We start from the raw sequence: 25,082 nt of genomic DNA, 5'->3' as shown, positions 1-25,082 counted from the left end.
ATTCTGATGCACACTGAAGGATGAGAACCACTGAGGCGGTAAACAGGACTCAGGAAAACACACTCAAAGCAAGCGGAGTCCAAGTCTCTATAAACCTCCTACCATGTATCAGAGCTGAAAAAACCCCCATCATACTCAGTCAGGTATCAACACAATCAGCCAACATGCTTTCATCGAATAACTTAAGATTTCTCCTTTTGAAAAAATATTCTGAAAATACTGATCCTGAAATGAAAAAACAAGGTAAACTACTGACCTTTAGGATATTCAAGTCCCGCTTCCACGTTACAAGTAAAACAAATTTTTAATACAAACATTGCCAAGTATTACCAGATTTTGTTTTATTATTATTAAAACAGTAACAACAAAAAACGAGATTGGGTATGCAGTGTCACGTCAATCCAAAAAGCAGTGATCGAGAACTGGGGATGTGCAAGAGCCTAAGGGTAACTAACTATCACGAATGTGTGACTCTACGTTGCATGTCAAGACAAGCTCTAAGCTACAGAATTCTGAAAACCCTCACACTCTGTCTCCTAAAGCACCAGCAAAGGGGAAAGGGACTTTTAATCTGAGCGCAGAGCAGTGGTGGAGGTGCTGGTGCTCATAACCACCCCAGGGCTCACTCCTGGGCTACCAGGGGAGGAACCGAGATATCACAGCAGGAAGGCTGGAGAAGGCGGGCCGTTCCACACAGCTCTGTGGCTTCAGAGAACAGGAGTCTTAAGCTACGTTTTTAAACACTGTTTCCCCCAGTCCTAAACTTCACCCAGGAGACAGAGGCTGGCTTAACCTTAAGCAAACAAGAGAAAACTGATCAGCCTGCAGGGCCGCGTCCTAGTCGGGAATGTCAAACGGCTGCTCGCTGATGACCTCCCCGGCCTCGGTGACGATGGCATCGTAGACCCAGCGGCGGTTGCAGCGGCACTCCGGCCCGCACTTGTTGGAGTTGCACTTCGGGCAGGGGTAGAAGCAGCCCAGGCAGTTCTTCTCCAGACAGTCGCACAGGTCCGCGTCGTTGCAGATGAGCCTGCCGCTTTGGTCGTATTTCTTGCCTCTGCAGAGGAGAAGAATGGCGCTAGCAATCTGCCTAAATGAGCTCCTTTTGTTCTGAAGAAGCAGAACCCTAAAGATGACCCAGGCACCCTTCAGAACTTGAGAAGGCAGTACGTCCTGGGAAATTCAGTCCATACATTCCCTGACAAATGCAGTCAGGCTGTCACTGAGAGCGATGCTCCGTCCTTCCAGCATGCTGGGGGTGTGATAGCCAACCGAAGCCAATTGTGAGGAATAGCTGATTGAAAGCTACTGAAAGCTTCCTTCTACAACATTTCACTTAGAAATATCACCATTCTTAATGGGATTTTTTTCCTACTACATTACATTATTATTTTTTTTCTTTTGTAAGAGAAGCACTCCATATACCTAAAACTGGGCTTCACCTGGTGGCTCAGTGGTGATCTGCCTGCCAATGCAGGAGACACGGTTCCTTCCCTGATGCAGGGAAGATTCCTCATCATGGAACTAAGATGCTGTGCCCCTGGTCTCGAGCCTGTGCTCTCGAGCCTGAGAGCTGCAACTACAGTGCCCAAGCACCACACTAGAGAAAAGCCCACACAGCAACCAAGACCTGATGTAGCCCCAAACAAATAAATACATCAAATAAAAACAGTGGTCAACTGTTAAAAAGGAGGAAGGAACTTCCCTGGTGGTCCAGTGGTTAAGAATCTGCCTGCTGGTGCAGGGGACACAGGTTTGATCCCTGGTCTAGGAACTGAGATCCTACATACTGCGGGGCGACTCAGCCTGCCAGTCACAGCGCCCGAGGCCCGAGCACCGCAGCGCCTGCGCTCCCGACGAGAGAAGGCATGCCTGAGGGGCCCGGCCCTGCGGCGTGCTGCGACGGAGAAAGCCCACGTGCTGCAGCGAAGGTCCGGTGCAGCCGGGAACAGATAGACTTTAGGAAGAGAGAGAACAGAACAAGCACTGTGTGAGCACAATCACATTTCGAGTGACTCAAACAGGCGTCAGAACTGCTAGTTACTACACGGACATCACTGAGACAAGAACAGGCAAACCCAAGCCGCCTCTGCTAGCCGCCTCCTGAGGCCACGGCTTCTGCCCCGGTCTCACTGTCCTTCACCCAGTGTGGGGCAGGAAACGCGACGAGTGGAAGACACGAGAGATTGACTTCCTGATTCGTGGGACCCTTGATGCCATCAGCCTCTACAGCAAGTTCAGGAAGCAGAAGTCTTCGACCAGAACTCTGCCACCCTCTCAAAACCAAACCGTTCTGAAACAAATCCTTCATACGGAGCTGCCTGAAACCCTGAGAATGACAAAAGTCCCCATGTAGGGCCTGCACCCGTGATTCCCAGCTAAAGTCGGACAGGCTGTGAAACTGACCTTCTGCACCCAGGGTCCCCAAGCGTTACCTCCCCTTCCTGTTAGCGGAGAAGGCTAAGGGGCTCTACACATTTGCCTGATCATCTCAATGTAGCAGGACAGCCTTCCAATGAGGACTTACACTGGAAGCATTTCATCTGAGGAATGAGAGTGCCTACACACAACAGGAAATGCAGGTGTCAGTAGCCAAGGAAATAGAAAATCTATTATGGGAACGACAAGGATGGGGAGCCACGCAGCCGGCAGAGCCCAACTCAGCCTCTGAGCGCCCTGCGCCTTCACCCAAACACTCCCCACCACGACTCAGACGTCAAGACGGGTCTTGGCTTCCTGCCCACTGATGCTATCCACTCTAAGAGTCTAAGCTATTATATGTACAGAAGTTGTACAAGACATATTCATAGATCAATAAAACACATTTTTATGTGCCCACTGCCCAGCTTAATGAAGGGGTGTCGCGTCTTTGACATCTTCTTTATGCCCCACCCACTGGATCCCTCCACTTGGCCAAAAGGAATCTCATCTCCTTGTTTTACTTTTTGTTGATGCCATATGTATCATTCAGATGCAACATTCAGAAAACTAAGATCATGGCATCCGGTCCCATCACTTCATGGCAAATAGATGGAGAAACAATGGAAACAGTGACAGACTTTATTTTGGGGGGCTCCAAAATCACTGCAGATGGTGACTGCAGCCATGAAATTAAAAGATGCTTGCTCCTTGGAAGAAAAGCTATGACCAACCTAGACAGCATATTAAAAAGTAGAGACATTACTTTGCCAACAAAGGTCCATCTAGTCAAAGCTATGGTTTTTCCAGTGGTCGTGTATGGATGTGAGAGTTGGACTATAAAGAAAACTGAGCGCCAAAGAACTGATGCTTTTGAACTGTGGTGCTGGAGAAGACTCTTGAGAGTCCCTTGGACAGCAAGGAGATCCAACCAGTCCATCCTAAAGGAGATCAGTCCTGGGTGTTCACTGGAAGGACTGATGCTGAAGCTGAAACTCCAATACTTTGGTCACCTGATGTGAAGAACTGACTCACTGGAAAAGACCCTGATGCTGGGAAAGATTGAGGGCAGGAGGAGAAAGGGACGACAGAGGATGAGATGGTTGGATGGCATCACCAACTCAATGGACATGAGTTTGAGCAAGCTCCAGGAGTTGGTGATGGACAGGGAGGCCTGGAGTGCTGCAGTCCATGGGCTCATAAAGGGTCAGACACGACTGAGCGACTGAACTGACTGGCTGACTGACGCCATATGTATCTCCAAGCACACTGCATTTTCCCTTCTGTAATTTTCTTTTTGAATTCTATATCATGATTTGAGATTCATCCATGGTAGCACATGTAGCTATATTCAAATATTTTTACATCTATATGTATTCCAGTCTACCAGCTACTTATCTTTTCCATAATGGATAGGCATTTGGATTATTACTGCTTTATTTTCTTTGCTATTGCAGAGATGAGTTTGTTGAACATGTCTCCTGTTGTACATGTATGGGTTTTTCCAGGATATACACCCAGGAGTGAAGGTGTTAGGTCATAAGGTGCATAGGCAATGCAAGCTGTTTTCAAATAGTGGTTGTCATATTTTACACTTTTTCATGTCCCATGGCTTCATCAACAGTGATATCAGAAGACTAAACTCTTTACCCATCTGGGCAGTGCAGTACTTCCCACACAGTACCGATAAAGAAGCTTCAGCATCCTGAGTGTTCACTAGCCTTTCTGTGTGTGTGCGCGCCTGTGTGTGTTGCTCAGTTGTGTCTGACTCTCTGTGACCCTATGGGCTGTAGCCCAGCAGTCTCCTCTGCCACGGGAATTCTCCAGGCAAGAACACTGGAGAAGCCTTTCCCTTCTCCAGGGGATCTTCCCAACCCAGGGATCAAACCCAGGTCTCCTGCATCGCAGGCAGATTCTTTATCAACTGAGCCACCAGGGAAGCCCAAGAATACAGGAGTGGGTAGCCTATCCCTTCTCCAGGGGATCTTCCTGATCCAGGAATCGAACTGGGGTCTCCTGCATTGCAGGCGGATCCTTTACTGGCTGAGCTACCCAGAAAGCCGTTTCTTCTATGAAATAAATACCTATTCACTGGTTCATTTTTCTCTTAGGATGGTTTTCTTTTTCTTCAGAAATAACTTCTCCTACCGTGTGATATCTCTCTCGTTATTTTTAGGGTATCTTGCAAAGAGCATTAACTCTTAATTTTAATGTAGTCAAATATATCAACCTTTTTCTTTATGGTCTTCTTAATTTATGCCTCTGATGTGCTAGCAATAATTGCATTTATGATATTCTGTGCCCTCTGATACTTGAATTCATTCCTATGGGCATATTATTTCTCCTGATTGAAAGGGACAGAGTAAAGGGACAAAGTAGGTGATTAAACTGTTAACCTCACTAGAGGACCGTAAGTAAGTTAACGACCACTGAGTAAAGCAGGTTGGCTTACCCACAAAGCCAAGCAGGCTTGCTTGGCAACAACACCATCCAACAACAGCATGAGACATGCCCCCAAACAATGAAACAGGGGTGGCAGGAGGCCCACATCCTGCCCAGGGAGCTCAGGAAGTTAATGATCCCTAGGACGTGCTCTCGGGATACATAAAAAACAGTCATTTATGGAAAGAGGACATTTCCAAATGAAAGGCCCTCACTGCACTGAGGCCTGAAATAATTGCTCCATAGTGCCATGACAGTGCTGGCTTGACCAAGTAGGGACAAGAAGACTCCCTGCCCAGCCTGGGAGGAGCTGATGAGACAGCTGAGAAAGAGGAAGAAGGCGGTCTTTCCCTTCTCCTCACTTTTTCTTTCCGGGCCTGGCACCCTCTCGCCTGCCCACAGCCCTTCCAAGCATCCTGTTCTAATGAATCACTTCTGATCCATCACTTTGCCTCTCACTGGACTCTTCCTGCCCTGAGACCCAAAGGACCCGAGTTCCCGGGAGCACCTGAGGCGCCACCTAGAGGTTACAGAGCGACATGTGCGCGCTAAGTCCCTCCAGTCACGCCCAGCTCGCCGCGGCCCGCCAGGCTCCTCTGTCCACAGGCTTCTCCAGGCCAACGCCGGAGCGGGCTGCCACGCCCTCCTCCAGGGGATCTTCCTGACCCAGGGATTGAACCCCTGTCTCTGGTAGGCAGGTTCTCTACCAATAGAGCCACCCGGGAAGCCCTTCATAATTATATACCTTCCTTCATTTTAATCATCTTTCATACTACATCTAGTACTCCAGTGCAAGGAATTCTGAGGCATGTTTTTAAAAAATTGATGGCTAATTGGGGATTACAGTTTATTTCTTGAAATTGCTAACTTCCAGACATATGGGGTGATATCGTACTTTAGAAAATACATTTTTAGTATACGTACTACTGAAGCAAGCATAGAAAATACATTTTTAAATCATGAAAAAGAGGCAACCTTTAATTACTTTGTCAAGGAGAACTCATGCATTTTATAATCCCACAGATCAAATATAATAAATCTTGATCTTACTTGGAGTTTACAGAAAAACACTCATTCATCTGTGACATTCGTGCTTTCTTTCTTTGCTGCCTTGTTTCAGGATTAAAGTCAGCTACCTGTGGTCCAGGATTTTGAAATGCCAAGTATTTTAACTGCCGCTCTATCTGTTGCTATGAAACAAATAAAATGTATTAGTAGTAAGAATCTGATAATTTTCTCTGTTTTACATTGCATCAGGATGAAGTTTCTGTAACTTTTACCATAATGGCATGATGGTTCAGTTCTTTTTTTTTTTTTTTTAAATGTTAAATAGGTAACTTTTAATCAAGCAATACCAGCTACATATTGAATGCTATAAACATTTTAAACATTTGAAGAAAATACATATTTAAGTGTTCATCTTACTATTAGTAAGACTCTAAACAATGTTACCTTTAAAAGTAAGCAATTAAAGAAATGTATGTTATCAGATAAAGCAGAAGAATAGGTCTTGAAAAGTGTTCCAATGTATACTCTAACCTAAATAAACAGTTTAATCTGACTAGTTTCAAAAGATGATGTAAAATTTTTCATATTAGATCATTCTTTCTCAATAAACAAATACATAGTGTAAAACTACATATAATTAAAAAATAAAAAACAAGGGGGAACAGAAGAATTTCCTTTAAACCTGGAAAACACCTCTTGGCTTCACAAAACTGGTGGGGATGAAGTAAAAGCCCTTCCCCCAGGCAAACTGTCTCAGAACATCGTGAGAACACAGCACACAGAGCCCTCCATTCCCAAGCTCCGGCACAGGGGTACCCAGCCTCTGGGATCTCACACCTGATGATCTGAAGTGAAGCTGACGTAATTAACAATAGGAGCACACAATAAATGTAATGCACTTGAATCATCCTGTAACCATCCCCTCCCCCCACCTCAGTCCATGGATAAACTGTCTTCCATGAAATGAGTGCCGAGTCCCGAAAGGGCTGGGGACTGCTGCTCTAGGGATGCCTCCAAGCTCAGTGCCCTGGGGGTGTGGACCCCACCAGGGTATCCACGCAGAATACAGCCACCTGAGGGATCCTCTCTCAGTCAAAGCCAGGCTGCAGGAAGAAAACTCTTGCCTCAATGACTTTCTAGTGTGTTAGTGGAAATTTTCAAAATATCTGTTTGGGGATATTTATAATCTGAATTGGAGAAGGAAATGGCAACCCACCCTAGTGTTCTTGCCTGGGAAACCCCAAGGACAGAGGAGCCTGGCGGGTTACAGTGCATGGGTCACAGGAGTCAGGCACGACTGAGGGACTGACACAGACACGTAATCTGAAACTGAGGCTTCCCTGGTGGGCTCAGGGGGAACAGAATCTGCCCGCAATGAGGAAACGTGGGCTTCGTCCCTGGGTTGGGAAGATCCCCTGGAGAAGGGCACAGCAACCTATTCCAGTATTCTTGCCTGCAGAATCCCATGGACAGAGGAGCCTGGTGGGCTACAGTCCATGGATCGAAGTCAGGCACGACTTACCGACTAAACAACAACAAGCTGGAAAGGCAAGTAATAAAGATGCTTCAGTCAATCCTGAGAACTAATTTTGATCATGCAGCACACATATCAGGAGGGAAGACAGTGAATGCTCTTTCAAAAGTTGCTAGAAGAAAGTAATCTGAGTTGCCCCAAAAAACTCAGGTTAACACATATGTGAAATAGGACATTTCTAACCAAAGGGAAACTTTCAATGTAACAAGTCAGTAACAGAACCTCAGGCTTTTTTTATAAATAGCCTAGTCACTCTAAAATAATGTGCGTATGTTTCTTTAAATTTCATTTTGGTTGGTGTGTATGGCTCTGTTTTACAAACGACCTGAGGAAACAATTCTGTATTTAGGTATCGATGTGCAATAGACACAGCTCAGCATCATCCACTATTCTCTGCAGTGCAGCGAGGGACTAGATGTCTCTGCTCAAACCCTGGCTCCGCCACTCTCCCTGGGGTGCTTTAAGCACATTCCTACTTCTAAGGCTCAGTTTCTCCGTTTGCAAAATGGATTAACAGTAGTATCTCGTGTTAAGGGTTAGATGTGTTAACATGGGCCAAGTTTTAGAGCCAGGATTAGTGTATCATGGGGAAAAAGCACAATTATATGAAAATACTTGACCATATTCTTTACAATTATTCTATTCCAAGGGTAGGACTTTATTGCACAGGACATTGGGAACTGAGAGGCACAGGGGAGACAAGTGAGATGAGACCAGCCTGGCAGTGAGCAGGGTGTAGATGAGGGAGCAGAGATCTTTCCCATGGAATCCTGATGCGGCCACCTTCCCACCCAAATCCAAAGCAACTCAGAGACTCCTTACATTGAGAACTCCCCCAAACACCACAGAATCATAGTATAGTACCATACCAGTTGCTTCTGTGTGATCTGGTCATTTTTCTCAGGAGAATTTTGACCTGCAGGTCTCTCTTGCATGGAATTGTTGTTTCCTGATTGTTCACTCATTTCTGATCACTAAAGAGAAGTAATTGGAAAAAATAAATACACATTGAATCATACATTCCGAGTAACTTAACCCTGTGACTTACCTGCTCTCTCCCTACATCTTACTCTCTTTCAAAGCCAGACTTAACTGGAAAAACCATTGATTTCCTGGCTCTTACTTTTTCTTTACCACTATCCTGCATCTGACTTCTCCAGAATGCTTTACTGACGTCTTCTCGGCCTGTACCTTTGACAGTTTTTAGCACTGCAGACCTCTCTGGAGCAAGTAACCCTGGGGCCATCCACTCCTGCTCAAGAGGACTAGAAATTCTTAGACCTGGGTACTTCCCCCCCTTACATTTACTTCCTTGAAAAACAGTAAGACCTGTTAATATACACACATCCTCAGTAACTCTGCGAACATCTCTGCTCCCATGGTTTCGTTATCACATCTTCCGAAATCATTACCCAGGTTGCCTCCAAAAGCCCCAACTTCCTCACTCAAGTTTTCCGACAAATTTCTAACACAACTTGTGCTAAATGGAAGCAATCAGTTTTCCATACAGCTCAGCTGCTTACATGCCTGTAATTTACTTTGAAATACTTCAATATACATACAAGACGTCTCGGCAGGCACGTGGGTGTGTGTGTGCACGCACGCATCTTAGGCGAAGCTGACACACGCTGCCAATGATAAATGCACTCTGAGCTTCTCTGCAGTGTTCTGCCAGAAAGGACCACGCTCCAGAGATGGTACCGCCGCCCTGCTGGCTCCTGCCTCTCTCATCAACCACCCATGCTGGGAGCCGGGCGCTGTTTCCAACACAGGACCTGAGGGTTACGCTCAGTTATGACCCCCGCTCTGCCTGCCCACCGGAAGCTCCAACCCCACCGCCGCCTCTGCACGCTCCCCTGTCTGAGCCCCTCCGGTGGGCTGCCCGCTCTTCTGCGCCCTCTCCAGGTCCCCAGGCGGGTCAGAAGTCGCGCTGACTTTTCGTTCCTCGCATCCCTGACACTGACTCTTCCTTCCGCTCTCTATCAGGTAGCTGGTGTTGCTGTTCAGTCGCCAGTTCGTGTCCGACTCTTTGCGACCCCGTGGACTGCAGCACGCCAGGTTTCCCTGTCCCTCACCATCTCCTGGAGCTTGCCCAAGTTCATGTCCATTGAATCAGTGATGCCATCCAACCATCTCATCCTCTGAGCCCTCTTCTTCTGCCTTCAATTCTTGTCCAGCATCAGGGTCTTTTCCAATGAGTCAGGCAGAAGCTACCCCAAAGACAGCAGTAATAGTAGTAACAGCAGTAGGGACCAAGATGAGCGTAATGTCCTCCTCAGTCTGACTAAACCTCCGCCTTCTCAGATTCTGTGCCCTGACCTCCCTTTTCTTACATCCTTTCTTCAGAAAATGTGTCACTCTGAATTCTTTCTCTGCTCCACTGAGATGTAAATCTCCCCCAGCCTCCTAAGGCTAGTTTTACAAGCCCAGAAGGTCTTTCTCAAGGACTATGAACTATCCCTTTGAAATGTTATCAGCCAGAAAGACCAGGAACCCATTCGCCAGTCTCTGAGAGAAGGTAGATGCCTAACTCGCTCATTGGTGGAGTGGTGAGCGCAAGTTAGTAAACACAGGTGGCCTAATCACAGAGAAGAACATTTGCAAGCTTTGGAATTACTCAATGTGCCCAACACATCCCATGGATCGCGCCCCTAAAATCCTCTAATATTTCACTCCCACCTTTATTTCAGTGGAGTTGAGTTCAGACTGAGTTCTGGCTTTTCTTCTCTACAATAGCATGGTATAAAATCTACTTGGCCTGTTTCATTTGGTCGGGTGCAGTTTTTGCTCTGACACTATCCTATGCAATTTCACATCTCATCAGCCAGACATTCCTCAGGAGCATTTCCCCAGCCATCTGGAGATAAAACCACGTGGAACTATTTAAAAATGATCAATTCCTTGTCAGATGCCAGCCCTACTGGGGTGACCACTTATGGAGGAAAATCGTGATGATCTGCAATAATTAATAAGTTCCCCAGATGAATCCTTATCCTTAGGAAATTACAGGCGATGTTAGGATAGGTATAATTTTCTCCATTCAGTTTTGCCATCTCATCCTAAAACGACTGCCCACAATTTCTTCCTACGCTAAATTTACCCAGAACATTGTGGTCATGCCAATATTCTTAAATCAGAAATGTCTTTATCTGATTCCTATGAAGACTTCAGTGACTCCCCTCTGCCAATAACATCCCACATCCCTAGCGTATCAGTGAAGGTCCATCGAAATGAACTCTGGCGACCTATCTAGGCTCACCTCCCCACATTCCTTTCCTTGCGCCAAAGCTAGTGAGCTACCCACTCCTGTTACCACCCCTCCCATCTCTTATCTAATTTTAGCCTTCCTCTTTGAACTCTGGTTTATCTCTTTACTCCAAGAAGCCTCCCCATCACTCTCATCCTCAAAGAATCCTTTCTTTCTTGGGCTCAGTTTTTGAAGCTTCCTCTAGAAAATTGCCCCTAGGGGGATCCTAAACCTTCTAGCTTCTTCATGTAACAAATTTTCTTCAACATGGGAATAGACATGACTTAATGGTCATCTTTGCAAACAAGAACATCTTTTGAAAGAGCATTCATTTAATTGCATTGGGAGAAATGAATATTTTATGCAAACCCTCGACCCAACATGCCTTAAAGTCCTTCATGAAATGTAGGTCTCCACAAATAGATTAGATCAGGGGTAAAACGTACTCCTTCCTACTCTGAATAAAACGAACGTAATTTTTAGTAGAATTCCACCAGGTCCTAAAACTGTAACTGGATTTTTTTTTTTTTTTTTTTTTTAATTTTATTAGTTGGAGGCTAATTACTTTACATCATTACAGTAGTTTTTGTTATACATTGATATGAATTAGCCATGGATTTACATGTATTCCCCATCCCGTAACTGGATTTTATTAGGAGTCCAAAATATCTGTCCCAGGAAAAGTAATAAAATGGTTCAGAACTCCATGTATTCCCCTGCTTGGCATTTCCCATGCAGGGGTTCCGAACCAGAGAAATAAAGCAGGGGGCCCTTGAACTTAGATGAATAAAGAATACCTATTTATTTTTACTCATTTTTAACTGAAATTCTGATATTTCCTTTTATTACAAGGCAACCAACAAACCACAATAGGGTTAGTCATACTTTTGACAGAAGTTTTTTATTACTCATTATAGTTGAGGATATGTCAAATGTTATTGAGATTCATCGTCTCTTCAAAATGATGGTAGATCTGATTTGATGCATTAATAATAAAACATATGCATGATAAGTCACCTGAGTCTTGTCCAATTCTTTGCGACCCTATGGACTGTAGCCCACCAGGTTCCTCTGTCCATGGGATTCTCCAGGCAAGAATACTGGAATGGGTTGCCATGCCCTCCTCCAGGGGATCTTTCCAAACCAGAGATTGAACCTATGTCTCCTGCATTGCCAGGAGGGTTCTTTACCACTAGCACCACCTGGGAAGCCCCAATAAAACATATCACCAACATAAATTGTTTTTTAACATTTTGGCAAGTGTATTTCAATATAATTGGTTTTCTTTATAACCTTATCGATTTTTTTCTGTATGATTAAAAACATCATTCTGGACCAAAAAAAAAAAAAAATTCTGAGAAATGGTCCATAGATACAACAGCTGGCCAAAGGCATCCACGACACAAATAAGATTAATATTAAGAATACTGGAGTGGGTTGCTGTTTCCTTTTTCAGGGGATCTTCCTCACTCAGGGATTGAATCTTTAATGAAAGGCAGATTCTTTACCACTTAGCCACCTGGTAAGCCCAGTACATAGCTAGTACTCAATAAATATTTCATAAATAGCATGCTAATAAAGCTATTAGGCTCCTACTATGTGCCAAGTACTTTGTTAACCAGCATTCTACATATATTATTTCATTTAATTCCACTACTGCACTCTGAACTAGATACTGCTATCCCTGTTTTACAGATGAGGAAACTAAGGCCCAGAAAGACCATGTAGGCCACATGGGTTTAACATCCAGATTTGTTCGACCCCCTAAACTAAGCCCTTTTCAGGAAGTTACACTGCTTCAGGCTTTGTTTTTATGACGACCACAGTGTATCGTTTAGGGATGGGATATAATCAACCTGAGTCTCAGGGAGCCTTTTCAATGGAAGCTGGACTAGGAATAGGGGAAGATGCATTTAGATCAACTCAAGTCCACCTCCTCCTCCCTCTCTGTCCCCGCACACACCTCCAAGATGTGCTGGAAAAGGGTTCCCATCTCAGACACATGAGCCATAACTGACCTCAGGATTGGATTCAGAAGTCAGCTGAAAAGAAGAAAGTTACATACAGGTGAGATTACTCTTAAAACTCCTTTCAGAAAATGCTGACTGGGAAGAGCCCTGGGCAGACAGGCTTTTCTCCAGTTTCTCAGGTTAGGAATCAGATGAAGTATGAATAGTTGACTTATACGTACAGGTAGCACCAGTGGCAAAGAATCTGCCTGCCAGTGCAGGAGCAACAGACTTGGGTCTGATCCCTGGGTCGGGAAGATCCCCTGAGGAGGAAATGGCAACCCACTCCAGTATTCTTTCCTGGGGAATCCCATGGACAGAGGAGCCTGGTGGGCTACAGTCCATGGAGTCGCAGAGCTGGGCACAACTGAGCATACACACACTACTACTACTATACGTACATAGGAACCAGCATGACAATTACGTTTACCTTTAAACTCCAGACCCATACACCCTGGCAAGGTCCTCACTCTGGAGGCCTCCAGAACTAGGTCACCCTGGAAACAGCACCAGGCCCTGAGCCCCGCATTTCTGCTTGCTCTCAGGCACCTGTCACCAAGGGCAATGCAGTGAAATGACTCACACCACAAGCACTTAACTCTCCCTTTGGGCTGCCCCCAGCAGGGTATGGTTCAAGTCAGCTGATGGTATCTTGCACAAGGTAAAGTGCTTTTAACACTTTTATCCCTAAGGATATTCTCAAATTTTCAAGGGAGGAAGAGTCTTCAGTTTAAGCTCTAGCTCAAAAGTTGGTCTCCACTCTTACTCAGTAGCAAATAAAGGGGTTTATTCAGAGACGCTCTCAGTAGACACCCCTCAGAAAGCATTTAGAACACACACAGACACTTTCATTCAATGCCCTTGAAGAAGAGAGTCAAGTTATCTTAATCTCATTCTGTCTCTAGCCTCAAGTTCCCATTCTTGGTGAAAATGACAGATCACTGAGATAATTGACAGGTGAGCAAATCCCACCAGGGACGTATTTGGGAAAAGAAACAACTGTGGTGCCGATGATCAATTTAGGCCATTCCCTTGCTGCTCCCTCCTGGCTGACTCATTGTATTCAAAGCCACAAAATCACTCGATATCTCCAACAAAATCTCCATTGCCCTGTGTCCATAAGAATTAGAAGTTCTGATCCAAGTTTTTGACAGTGTTTTTAGGTAAACAATGTTAATGCTTTAGAACATCTTTATGTGCAATGTATAAAGATTCCTAGGAACATTTTTATTGCTAGATTTGCCATACACATACATGCAAAATGGCCCAGCATAAACAATGTGAAAGCAGCTATCATAAAGAATCTGATAAGCGGGGCGACCATACCGCTGCTTTTACTCTGTTTTGTCCGCGCCAGGAGGGCTGCACCCTGTGGCCAGGCTGAATGAAACCAAAGCCCGTGAAGGGCTCACACCTCACTCGTTATCTGGGTCTCTTGAGCTACACATTTAAACTCCTCCTTGGATTTTAAGGATTATAAAAAAAAAAGACGTCTGCCTGATGACTCTGCCCCATCGATGGAAAGCAAAGAAAGAAGAAAACGGGTTTATGAGACCAGTAGCCTGGGCCATTTCAGCCGGATGCTGCTAAATATACATTCAAATGTGTTCTGGTAAATATACTTCAGAACCACTCATCCCAAATTTCAAGTGTGGAGGTCCTTTTCCTAAGGCCCTTGTACGCTCATTTCTTAGTTTTCATTTTTGTTTTACGACACTCTGCAACAAAAGCACCCCAATTTTCTTCTGCTCTTACCAACACCACATTGACTGTGGCAATATCTATTTAAAATCGACATCCTGTGGCTTGCTTTTGCCTCTCCTCTCTCTGCCAGCCTCAGAGGGACTCAAGAGCATCATTCGAAAAGGAGGGTCTTTCCAGTCATGATTTTCACAATGTTGTGAGTGCCTACTTCTCAATGAGAGTTGCCTTGCCAAGCCGAAGCAGTGGGAAAGAAAAAGCACACATACCTTTATGCCTGGATGATAAAGAAGAGAAGAAGGGCGGACAAAGAGAAACTGGGCTGCCCTGTCTCCTTTGTTTTGCTGAGAAACCGCAGAACCCTCTGGGGGAAAAGTCAGAAGGCCCCTAAGGTGCTCCTACAATTGAACGCTCTGGCAGAGTGGCTGAGAGGAGGAGAGGCGGAAAAACGGAACAGGTGGAGGGTGGGTCTAATTGTTACCTATCTCTTCCACCAGGAGTCTATCTAAAATCATGTAAAATCAGGCAATGATCATTTCACTTGCTCACCCATCTTCAATCCGCAATAAGCAATGAATCTAGAATTCACAATTCAACTCTACTGCTCAATGTTATATCTTGACTTCAGATATTCAACTAATGTTAACAGTAAATTGTTTCCTAGCTATTTTTATATTTCAGTGTGAACAGCCCAATATATGTATTATAGATACATAGATGTAGTAAAGGCTTCCCTGATGGTTCAGACCATCAAAGAATCTGCCTGCAATGCAGGAGACCCAGGTTCCATTTCTGGGTGGGGAAGATCCCCTGGAGAAGGAAACGGCTACCCACTCCAGTATTCTTGCCTGGAGAACTCCATGGACAGAGGAGCCTGGTGGGCTGCAGTCCATGGGGTCGCAGAGCTGGAGTGTGACTGAGTGACTAATACACACACACACAATCTCGCAAAGAACAAAGAAGGGCAACAAAACTGTCAGTTACAAGAGCTTCCAACCCATCGGGCAGGGATGCCAGACCTAAAGGTGGTGCCAGAATTAAGTGACTTGACCTGAATTTTATATCCATTAAGTAACTGGTATATTCTTGAGATTACACAGTAAGTATTGCATATAAATATATATGTATATATACACATTTAAGCTAAAAACCATTTAGAAAAAGCTTGTTGTCTCAGAGGAAAGCTAAACCACGTTTCTAAGCTGTGCCTAAGACATACATTAACCTCTAAATTACAGTCCTCTAATCATTCTCCTGTCACCAGGACTCAGATGTTGTGTTTTGAGTCATTAAAACCACTTTCCAGAGAGATTAACACCCGCCTTGTTCATTTCTGAATTATATGGTAAAACCCATCATTTCACTCCTAATAACTTGTCACAAAAACAAGGAAAAAGGAAACAAAATCTTAGTTATAAGAGCTTGCAATCCCTTTGGCAATGATGTAAAACCTTAAGGAGGTACCAGAATTAAGTATATTTGACCTGAATTTTATAACCATAAGGCAAAGGCTGTATTTTTGAGATTACATAGTAAATTTTGCCCATAAAAATACGTCATCTTGTCATGTAACAACTGCCAATTCCATCTTGCCAGTTAAGGATTAACAATCCTCAAATCAGGTAAAAATCGTACCAGATTTTTTCACAGACAATAACACATTACAAAAATGCATCTTTGGCCAATGTTTGGCTTTGTTCTTACACGCATGACAGGAGAATGTACTCTTCAATGATCTGACCACACAAGATGCTACAGAAAAAACAAACATACATCAAGGGCCAAATACAAGGGATTATCCTCTGTATCTGAAGGAAAATCCTCTAAAGAATACAGATTGTAATCAACCCAGAAAAGTCCCAACTGAAAATCTTTTTTAAAACTTTAAGTGCTAAGAAATGTGTCACAAGTTCAAAAGTTACTGCTTCCTCTTATTTCTTCAATTTGAAAAAGAATATAAATTATACAAAATAATTTTCCTGTATTATTTTCAAGTTTCTCAAGCAAAATCTAATGATTTTTTTAATAGCAGAGGGAATTATATATCTTATAATAGCTTATAATGAAAATGAATCTGAAAAAGAATATATATTTATGTGCATAATTGAATCACTGTGCACTTGAATTAACACAACACTGTAAATTACCCACACCTCAATAAAAAAAAGGGGGGGAGGCCTGCTTAAAAAAAAATCTAAAGCATTGCAAATTAATCATGTAACTAGCAAAGGTTCACAGGAACTTTACATCATTTTTTAAGAAGATAACAGTATGATTTTTTAAATGGAAGACAGTATTTTGTAAAGTTAATTATACCCTGGTAAAGTTTCTAGTCCTGAATATACTGCACTTTGACATGACTTTGACTAAGAAAATAATTTTCTCTCTTCAGATGTTCTCAGGTTTTTTAGAGCTTCAGTGGAGGTAATTTAAAATTGGCTGCTTTTTTAAAATTAAGAATTCACGCTGTAAAACATTCCTCAGTTACCTGTTAATTCCTGGAGTGTAAAATCCTTTATATTCCTAAGTTATATTCATTTGTCAGTTTGTAGCTATTTGAATACGAATTTGTGACATAAACTGTATAGTTAACCTTTGAACAACATGGGTTTGAACTGAACAGGTCTACTTATACAGGAATTTTTTTTCCAATGCTATAATACTACATGATCCACGGACTTCCGAGGTGAGCTAGTGGTCAAGAACCTGCCTGCCAATGCAGGAGATGTAAGAAATGAGGGTTCAATCCCTAGGTTGGGAAGATCCTCTGAAGGAGGGCACAGCAATCCCACTCCAGCACTCTTGCCTGGAGAATCCCATGGACAAAGGAGCCTGATGGGCTTGGTTCATAGGGTCACGAAGAGTCGGACACAACTGAAGTGACTTAGAACGCAGGCACACACATGATTCACGGATAGCTAAATCTGCTGAAGGCTGAATCCATGGATTCTGAGAAACCTTGGACACAGAGGAATTCTGGATATGCAAGCCTGGCTACAAGTTATGATTAGAACTTTGCCATTGTAGAGGGTCAGCACTTCAACCCCCACAGTGTTCAAGAGTTCAACTGTTACTTTAAAAATAACACCACTCATAAACTTGTTTACTGTAGTATTTCTTAAACTGGGAAATATTGGAATGCCCATACATACAGGAGGGGTTGAACAAAGTATGATGTAGCCACATGTACTATAAACACAGATGACTGACTATGCAGCTGTGAAAAAGAATGAGGAAGATTTTTGACATAATTTCCAGAATATTCTATTAACTGAAAATAACATAGCACAAATGAGTATTCACCCTTCATGTAAGAAAGTATACTACCTTCATGTGAGAAAGAAGGGGATATAAGAAAATTTGTTACTTGCAGCCAATTAATTTTAATAAACCCAATGTGATGTAGGATGTGGCTTATAAAGTAATTAAACAGTCACTGACTTTGAGAGTCAGGAGCATTGAGGAAGGGGCTGCAGTAGGAAACTCTCGTTTAACTTCCTAAATGCATTAGAATCCTTCTCAGCAGCTACTGAACAGGCTTCCAGGGGGTTTATCTAAGCCTCTACTAGAAGGATCCCAGTGAGATGAATCCTTACTGTCTGGTACCATTATTGTTTGATTAAGATACTGTTCCGTTGTGAAACTCTTAGGAGTCGAACTTTTGAAAGGACAGACTTCCCAGTGGGAATCACCATGAAGGTTCAGACGTGAATGAAGCTGATAATCTGAACTAGGATCAGTGGCTTCATCACTGGAGGAGCTCACTGGGATCTACTGACTCCTCTTCGAATCATTCACTTAGCAAGCATTGATTAAATACCTTACTGGCGAGGCACCCTGTGAGATAAAAAGACAAATAAGACATGATTCATCTCTTTAAAGGAGTCCTATCTCTGATTTGATCTCTGATTTCAAAGAGGAAAGTTTCCGAACTTTTTTTTTATTCCATGGAGAAAATTGTTCATACAATTTGTTCATACAAAATTGTTCATACAATGGTGTATTTGTTCTGCTGCATATTCTTCACCAGTTATTTGGGTTTTTTCCCCAGTGCCTTTGCAGAGGTCCCACTCTAATCATTTCGGACTATCTCTGCTCATAGCATGGAGGCCCTTCTTGCTGGCTTCGCATGTGCTCTTGGCTTGCAATTTCTCCGACTTGGAATGTCCCTGGTCCTTTTACTGATCGAGACTAGTAACTGGTTGGCTGACTGCCACCCTGTCTCCCCATCCTACCACTCCAACAGCAAGCATCTCTCCTGTGCGTCTCCACACTCTGCCCCATCTTCCTGGTCGCTCAGGTGCCAAGGACGTACTGGAAGTCCATGGAAGGGAAGGGCTTCCAGCTTCCCCCAGGGTCTGCTACTTGGTATCCGAAGGCTCTGTATACTGTCAAGGCTCCACAGGTGCTGCGTGCTCAGTCACTTCAGTCATGTCTGACTTTGCGCGCCTGTGGACTATAGCCCTCCAGGCTCCTCTGTTCACGGAGTTCTCCAGGCAAGAATACTGGAGTGGGTTGCCATTTCCTTCTCCAGGGGATCTTGCTGACCCAGGGATCAAACCCAGGTCTCCTGCACTGCAGGCGAATTCTTTACTCCTGAGCCACTGGGGAAGCCAGATCCACAGAACCATATATTTACCCTCATATTTCTTTCACAATTGGGTCCAAAGTTTATTTAGCAGTAATTAGTCACGGGATGTGATTTTTCACTTTGCTCTGATTCCTAAGTTCATTGAATAAGGCATTCTCATCTCCGTTTCATACTCCACACAGTTACCAGGCCAGCTTGGGGCCCTAGCCTGGTTTTTCTGCCTTCAATCCTTTCTGATATCTCCACACATGACTACCATGGTCATCCTCCTAAAATCGCCTTACACTGTGTCACCTTCCTTCTCCAACAGATGGTGGAATTTTGTGATCCTCAGCCTTTGTTACATGACCTAAGTCTGCTTTCCCAGCCTCACAGTCACTGCATCCTTCCGTTAACCTGTTACTAGATGTCACTGATCCTTTCTGCAGTCCTGTTGAGCAATTAGAGTCAGCACCCTGCTTCTATGTTTCCAAGCTTGTGTTGTAGTTATTGTTTGCTGCTAAAATGAGTTCAACTCTTTGTGACCCCATGGACTATAACTTGCCAGGTTCCTCTGTCCATGGGATTCTCCAGGCAAGAGTACTGGAGTGGGTTGCCATCTCCTTAGGGGATCTTCCAGATCCAAGGATCGAACCTGGGTCTTCTGCACTAGCGGGCAGATTCATTATCACTGGGCTACCAAGGAAGCCCTGCATTATAGTTAGTTGTCTATATACTGGTCTTTGGTACTGGACTTATTTCAAAGCAACAGATTTCTTCATTTATTGTCCTTTTTAACACACTGACAAATTAAAAAAAAAAACTCTTGTTTCTGCTAGCATAATATTCTAAATTATATATCAAAAAGGCTAAAAAAAGAACAAAACTACACGGAAACATTCAAACAAAAAACACAGAGTTGGTAATCTTAATTTCAAACTTTAAGATGAAAAGAATTAGGAAGGACAAGAAAGCATCATTTTTTATATTTATAAAAGATATATAGCCCCAATATAGCTATGATGATAACGGAGCCTTATGTAAATAAATAACGTAATACTGACATAACACAAGGGCTGTTGGGAGCGAGGCGCGAGGGAGACTTCTCCAGCTCTGTAGCATGTGTCACAGCCACGCGCACACGGGGCTCAGTGCCTGATCACTGACAGAAGGGAGCAGGCCCACCCTGGACCAGTAACCCAGGGAGAGCAGTAAGACGCTCTCCCCAGGGTCTGACCTACACCCCACCTGGACCGCCTCCCACGCTGCCCCGTAAGTTCGAAGGTAAGAAGATCCCTGTGTCGCATAACCTGCACAGCAAACCTTAAGGTTCACACACAACAGAACCCAAGAGCACTCCCACCCCGTGAATCTCATATCTGCAAGGTGCCTTCTCCTTTTTACTACAGCCGCAACCCAAATGAGCAGAGTACGGATCTCAAACTTAATTGTTTTCTTATTTAAAACAGAAACAGACTCACAGACATAGAAAAAAACTTATGGTTACCAAAGGGGAAGTGGGAGGGATAATTTGGGAATGTAGGATTAACAGATACATACTACTGTACAGAAAACAAGATGAACACATATCCACTGTAGAACACAGAGAACTATTTCAGAAGCTTGTCATAACCTGTAATGGAAAGGAATCTGAAAAACAATATATGTGTGTGTGTATATGTATATGAACTAACAGAGCACTGTAAACCAACTATACTTCAATAAAAATAAAACCTCTGAAAACACAAATCAAACCTAATCATGACATATTCACGCGTTGTGTGTCCTTAGTCGTGTCCAACTCTTTGTGACCCCCATGGACTGTAGCCCATCTAAGCTCCTCTGTCCATGGAATTTTCCCGGTAAGAATACTAGAGCTGGAGTGGGTTGCCATTTCCTACTCCAGGAACATATTCTTATGTGTATTAAAAAAAAAAAAAAAGCTAGATATTAGTAGTAGTTACCTCTGGATCTTTGTTTTATGCTAGATTATTTCCTAAACTTATCCATTTCCTGTAATAAACATGCCTTTTACAATTTTTTAAAGTATTAATAATCAAAAAACACTTGAGAATAAACGTTCTCTTGTAGCATGGCAAAATATGTCCAGCAGATGGCGCAAAACCTTAATCCAGAATTAAGAGATTAATAAAAAATGATAACCCTACTGCTTCAGGAATGCGCATGTGGAGGGGATGTTTCGTGGTGACCACAAATCAGTCACCGTGCACACTGGCTCTAGAATTTGTGTGTCCCTCGAATGTAATGTGTTTGACCTCTTCTACAGCCAAAGGTGAGTCATTTCAGAGGAAAGACAACTACAGATGAGGCGTATGGAACTTCCAGAGGCTGCAACACAACATGATTTATTGAGTGTCAACGTGACGTCACACCTGCAAAGGGTTTTGCAGGTTGTAGAGTCCATCAGTTTTCACACATTGTTTTTTAGATTCTTCTCAGAGTAAGGAAATGGCAACCCACTCCAGTATTCTTGCCTGGAAAATCCCATGGACTGAGGATCCTGGTAGGTTACAGTCCATGGGGTCGCAGAGAGTCGGACACAACTGAGCAACTTCACTTCTCAGAGTAAACCCCAATATATTGAGCTATATCCAGCTATTCTAACCGAAGTGGGGGTTAGGGACAAAAGCCATCCTGAGCCTACTCTTTGTCCAAGTCTCCCCACCCCTGTACCCATAGCTGGCACAATCAAGAATTGGCTATACTAATCAACAGCTATGCAATCCATAAAATACTTCTAAGAAGCCCTAGAGAAACCCCCTAAGGGCAGTGCAATACTTTCACTTTACTATTCTCCTCCTCCTCAGAGGAATTTCCAATTTGAAATGGAAACATGCATAAAAACAAACCAAAAAAAGTCACTCATTGCTTTTAAAAGAAAAAATCAGTAAGGACAGTCAAAATTCATCAATAAATTCAATACTCATACATTCCACACATTTGACATCTGCAATTAAAATTTATGTTGAATTAAATTAACTTTGGATTCACTTAAATCCTTTTTATGATTTATGATTTAAAATCCTTTTCAATCCTTTCCATGGTTTATGCAGACTATAGGAAGTCAGCATTTCAGCTATAGCAAGCTTTTGTGAGAAATATAACCATATTCTTGGAGAAGCACATTCATTTTTATCAATAAAGTTTACTTGTATCAATAAAATATTCTTAAACTGTACTCTCTGTACCATCTATATTGCAAAATGCAATTATAAACCATAATAAATAGTGATTTAACAGCAAGAAACTAGGTTTTTTTTTTTAGAACTTTTGGAATTCCATAAAAATCTGACTAAATAATGTTTACAAAGTAGAAGTAACAACCTATTTAAATGCATTCGCCTAAAGTTTCAACACAAGTCGAAATTTGGCTTTAAGAAATTATTTTTAGAAAGTTTTCCTTTGTTTTGAACAACTTATCTACCTGAGGCACTGCTTGTTATTTCTAAGAGTTGCCTGGCTGGTTAGTTGGGCTTAGTCGCTCAATCTTATCCTCTTTGTGACCCCATGGTCTGTAGTCCACCAGGCTCCTCTCTGTCCATGGGAACTTTCCAGGCAAGAACACTGGAGTGGGTTGCCATTCCCTCCTCCAGGGGATCTTCCCAACACAGGTCTCCCGCATTGGAGGTGGATTCTTGACCACCTGAGCCACGCTGTCTGCTTTATGGCGAGGTTGTGGATTAGGGCTTCCCAGGTTGCGCTAGTGGTCAAGAACTCCCATGCCAATGCAGGAGACATAAGAGGCACAGGTTTGACACCTGGTTAGGGAAGACCCCTTGGAGGGTGGCATGGATTAAAAGGTTTCACCTGTGGCTTCTCAGCATATTAACCATATTCCAAGAAGACAGTCGGGGGTTTCCCCGATACCTCAGCTGGTAAACAATCCACCCACGCTGCGGGAGACCTGAGTTCGATCCCTGGGTTGGGAAGATGCCTTGGATAAGGGAAAGGCTACCCATCCCAGAATTCTGGCCTGGAGAAGCCCATGGACTGGGGTCGCAGAGTCGGACACGACTCAGCGACTTTCACTTTCAAGCGGACAGTCAAAACAAAAATACCGAAGGGTTTGGCAGTAAATGAGCTGGTCTTAAATTCTGACTTCTGGGGAGGGCAGCTTCGCTGACAGAAAGGGCAGCCACAGCGTCGGCCAGTCTGGAGTGGTCAGGAAAGCAAGGCCGAGGCTTCCCCCCAGAATTGGCAGATAGTGTCAGGTCCAGTTTCGGTGCGGCCCGGGACGCCGGTGGGGCCTTAAAAAAAAAAACAAAAAACTAAACCGACTTCTGCTCTCCCGGTGGCACAGGTGGTAAAGAACCCGCGTTCCCAAAGCAGGAGACACGCAAGAGCCGCGAGTTCGGTCCCTGGGTCGGGAAGGGAATGACTACCCACTCCAGGGTTCTTGCCTGGAGAGTCCCAGGGACAGAGGGAGCCTGGCGGCCGGCAGTCCATGGGGTCGCAGAGAGTCTAAGACACGACTTAAGAGTTTAGTCTCAGAGTAAGAGTCTAAGACACGGCTTAGGCGACTGAGCACACACGCCGCCTCTCCCAGCCCTGCGCCTTATCCCCAGGTGTTTCCCCAGGTATTAACACCAGAATAGTTAAGACTGACCTGAGTGGGGGATTAAGCGGTTATCTCTCAGCTGCAAATCCCGCCTTCTTCCCCTCCGCGGTGTGACGGTAGGACCGCGGTTCTGCAGCCCAGTTTGACTCTGCCGACAGGGGGCGCCGGCGGGCGACGGAAGGCTGGCGGAGCGAGCGCGCGTGCGCCTCTGGATGTTTCCTGTTTCTGCAGCAACGCATCCCCCGCACCGCACGGGCTGTTGGGCTCGTGTTCTCAGGACCCCGCACCCCACCCTCCGCCCCCGAGACCCAGCCTTACGTGTCCCCGCAGAGCTACCAGCACCAGCTGCCCCGATCCCCGCCCCTGCAACTGACCCCTGAGAAGTGAAGTCAAGTCAAGTCGCTCAGTCGTCTCCGACTCTGCGACGCCATGGGCTGTAGCCTACCAGGCTCCTCTGTCCATGGGATTTTCCAGGCAAGAGTACTGGAGTGGGTTGCCATTTCCTACTCCAGGGGATCTTCCCGACCCAGGGATGGAACCTGGGTCTCCCGCACTGCAGGCAGACGCTTTACCGTCTGAGCCACTAAAGGGAAGACCCATGAGAAGGCAGTCCCAACTGCAGGGGTTCTCCCCGAGACTGAGGAGCCAAGCCCCACTCTGGCCTTGTCAGCCAGGGGAAGAGGAGCCCCCGGGAAACGCCTCTTTGAAGGCCAGTGGGGGGCTTACTTTCAGGAGGGCCGGACGGCCGTGGGTCACAGACTCCACTCAAAGGGCGCAAACAGAATCTCGCACTCTCGGGGACCCAGGGCAGAGACGGTAATGGGAAAGCAGCCTGGGCCAGACCCACTTACTGACCTCGGGAGACGCTCTTGGAGAGGCAGGAGGCAGTTGGGACTCACCCCGGGGACTGTCGGCAGCCACTTGTAGGAGCTCGCCCCACCACGAGAACGCTGGAAGTGGTAAACACCGTTTCAGAGCCCTCTCTCCAGCTTATATTAGTGTGGGTCCAGGCCCCACCCACCAACCGGTTTGCACTGGATCTGACCGCCTGGGGCCGAGCAGCAGGCTGGGAAGGGACATAGCCCCACCCATTAGCACGCAGGCTGCTGAAGGGCCCCCATGAACACCTGGGGGGTCACCGCAAGGTCAGGACAGCCCCGCCCAGCACAGGGCTGGCACTAGCCCCCACCACCTAAGGGCACCGCAGCCAGCGGCCCCCACCCGCCAAATGTGTTCATGGGTGGACTGGCCCTGGCCCCTCCTTTTCTAATTAGTAAAAACGCTAATTAGAAAAGATACATGCTCCCTATGCGTGCTGTGCTTAGCGGCTCAGTCATGTCCGATTCTTTGTGACCCCATGAACTGTAGCCTGCCAGGCTCCTCTGTCCATGGGGGTTCTCCAGGCAAGAATACTGGAAGTGGGTTGCCATGCCCTCCTCCAGGGGATCTTCCCAACCCAGGGATCGAACCGGGGGTATCCTGCATTGCAGGCATATTCTTTACCAGCTGAGCTACCATTATAGCCGCATTATTTACAACAGCTAAAATATGTAAGCAACTGCGCAGTGGTAAAG

The 25,082-nt window shown here is 44.8% G+C and overlaps 1 protein-coding gene across 9 annotated transcripts; it reads right to left on the bottom strand.

Moving 5' to 3' along the window:
- Positions 1 to 316: 316 nt before the first annotated feature.
- On the bottom strand, positions 317 to 24,609 carry ARL14EPL (ARF like GTPase 14 effector protein like). 9 transcript variants are annotated; one of them, XM_070462343.1, is made up of 7 exons: positions 24,364 to 24,607; positions 23,557 to 23,733; positions 23,050 to 23,197; positions 12,613 to 12,691; positions 8,272 to 8,376; positions 5,911 to 6,050; positions 317 to 1,057 (listed from the first exon to the last, which is right to left on the bottom strand). In XM_070462343.1, the coding sequence occupies exons 5-7, from the start codon at positions 8,365 to 8,367 to the stop codon at positions 838 to 840; spliced, it is 456 nt and encodes a 151-aa protein (XP_070318444.1). In that variant the 5' UTR covers positions 8,368 to 8,376; positions 12,613 to 12,691; positions 23,050 to 23,197; positions 23,557 to 23,733; positions 24,364 to 24,607; the 3' UTR covers positions 317 to 837. The 9 variants fall into 9 exon arrangements, with proteins under 9 accessions (XP_070318444.1, XP_070318447.1, XP_070318443.1 ...); XM_070462346.1 differs by lacking the exon at positions 12,613 to 12,691 and having other exon boundaries at positions 24,364 to 24,609; XM_070462342.1 differs by lacking the exon at positions 23,050 to 23,197.
- Positions 24,610 to 25,082: the final 473 nt, after the last annotated feature.

The sequence above is a fragment of the Odocoileus virginianus genome, unplaced genomic scaffold, assembly GCF_023699985.2.
Source record: "Odocoileus virginianus isolate 20LAN1187 ecotype Illinois unplaced genomic scaffold, Ovbor_1.2 Unplaced_Scaffold_3, whole genome shotgun sequence".
In the NCBI taxonomy this organism is placed as follows: Eukaryota; Metazoa; Chordata; class Mammalia; order Artiodactyla; family Cervidae; genus Odocoileus; species Odocoileus virginianus.
This window is presented reverse-complemented; position numbering and strand designations above follow the sequence as displayed.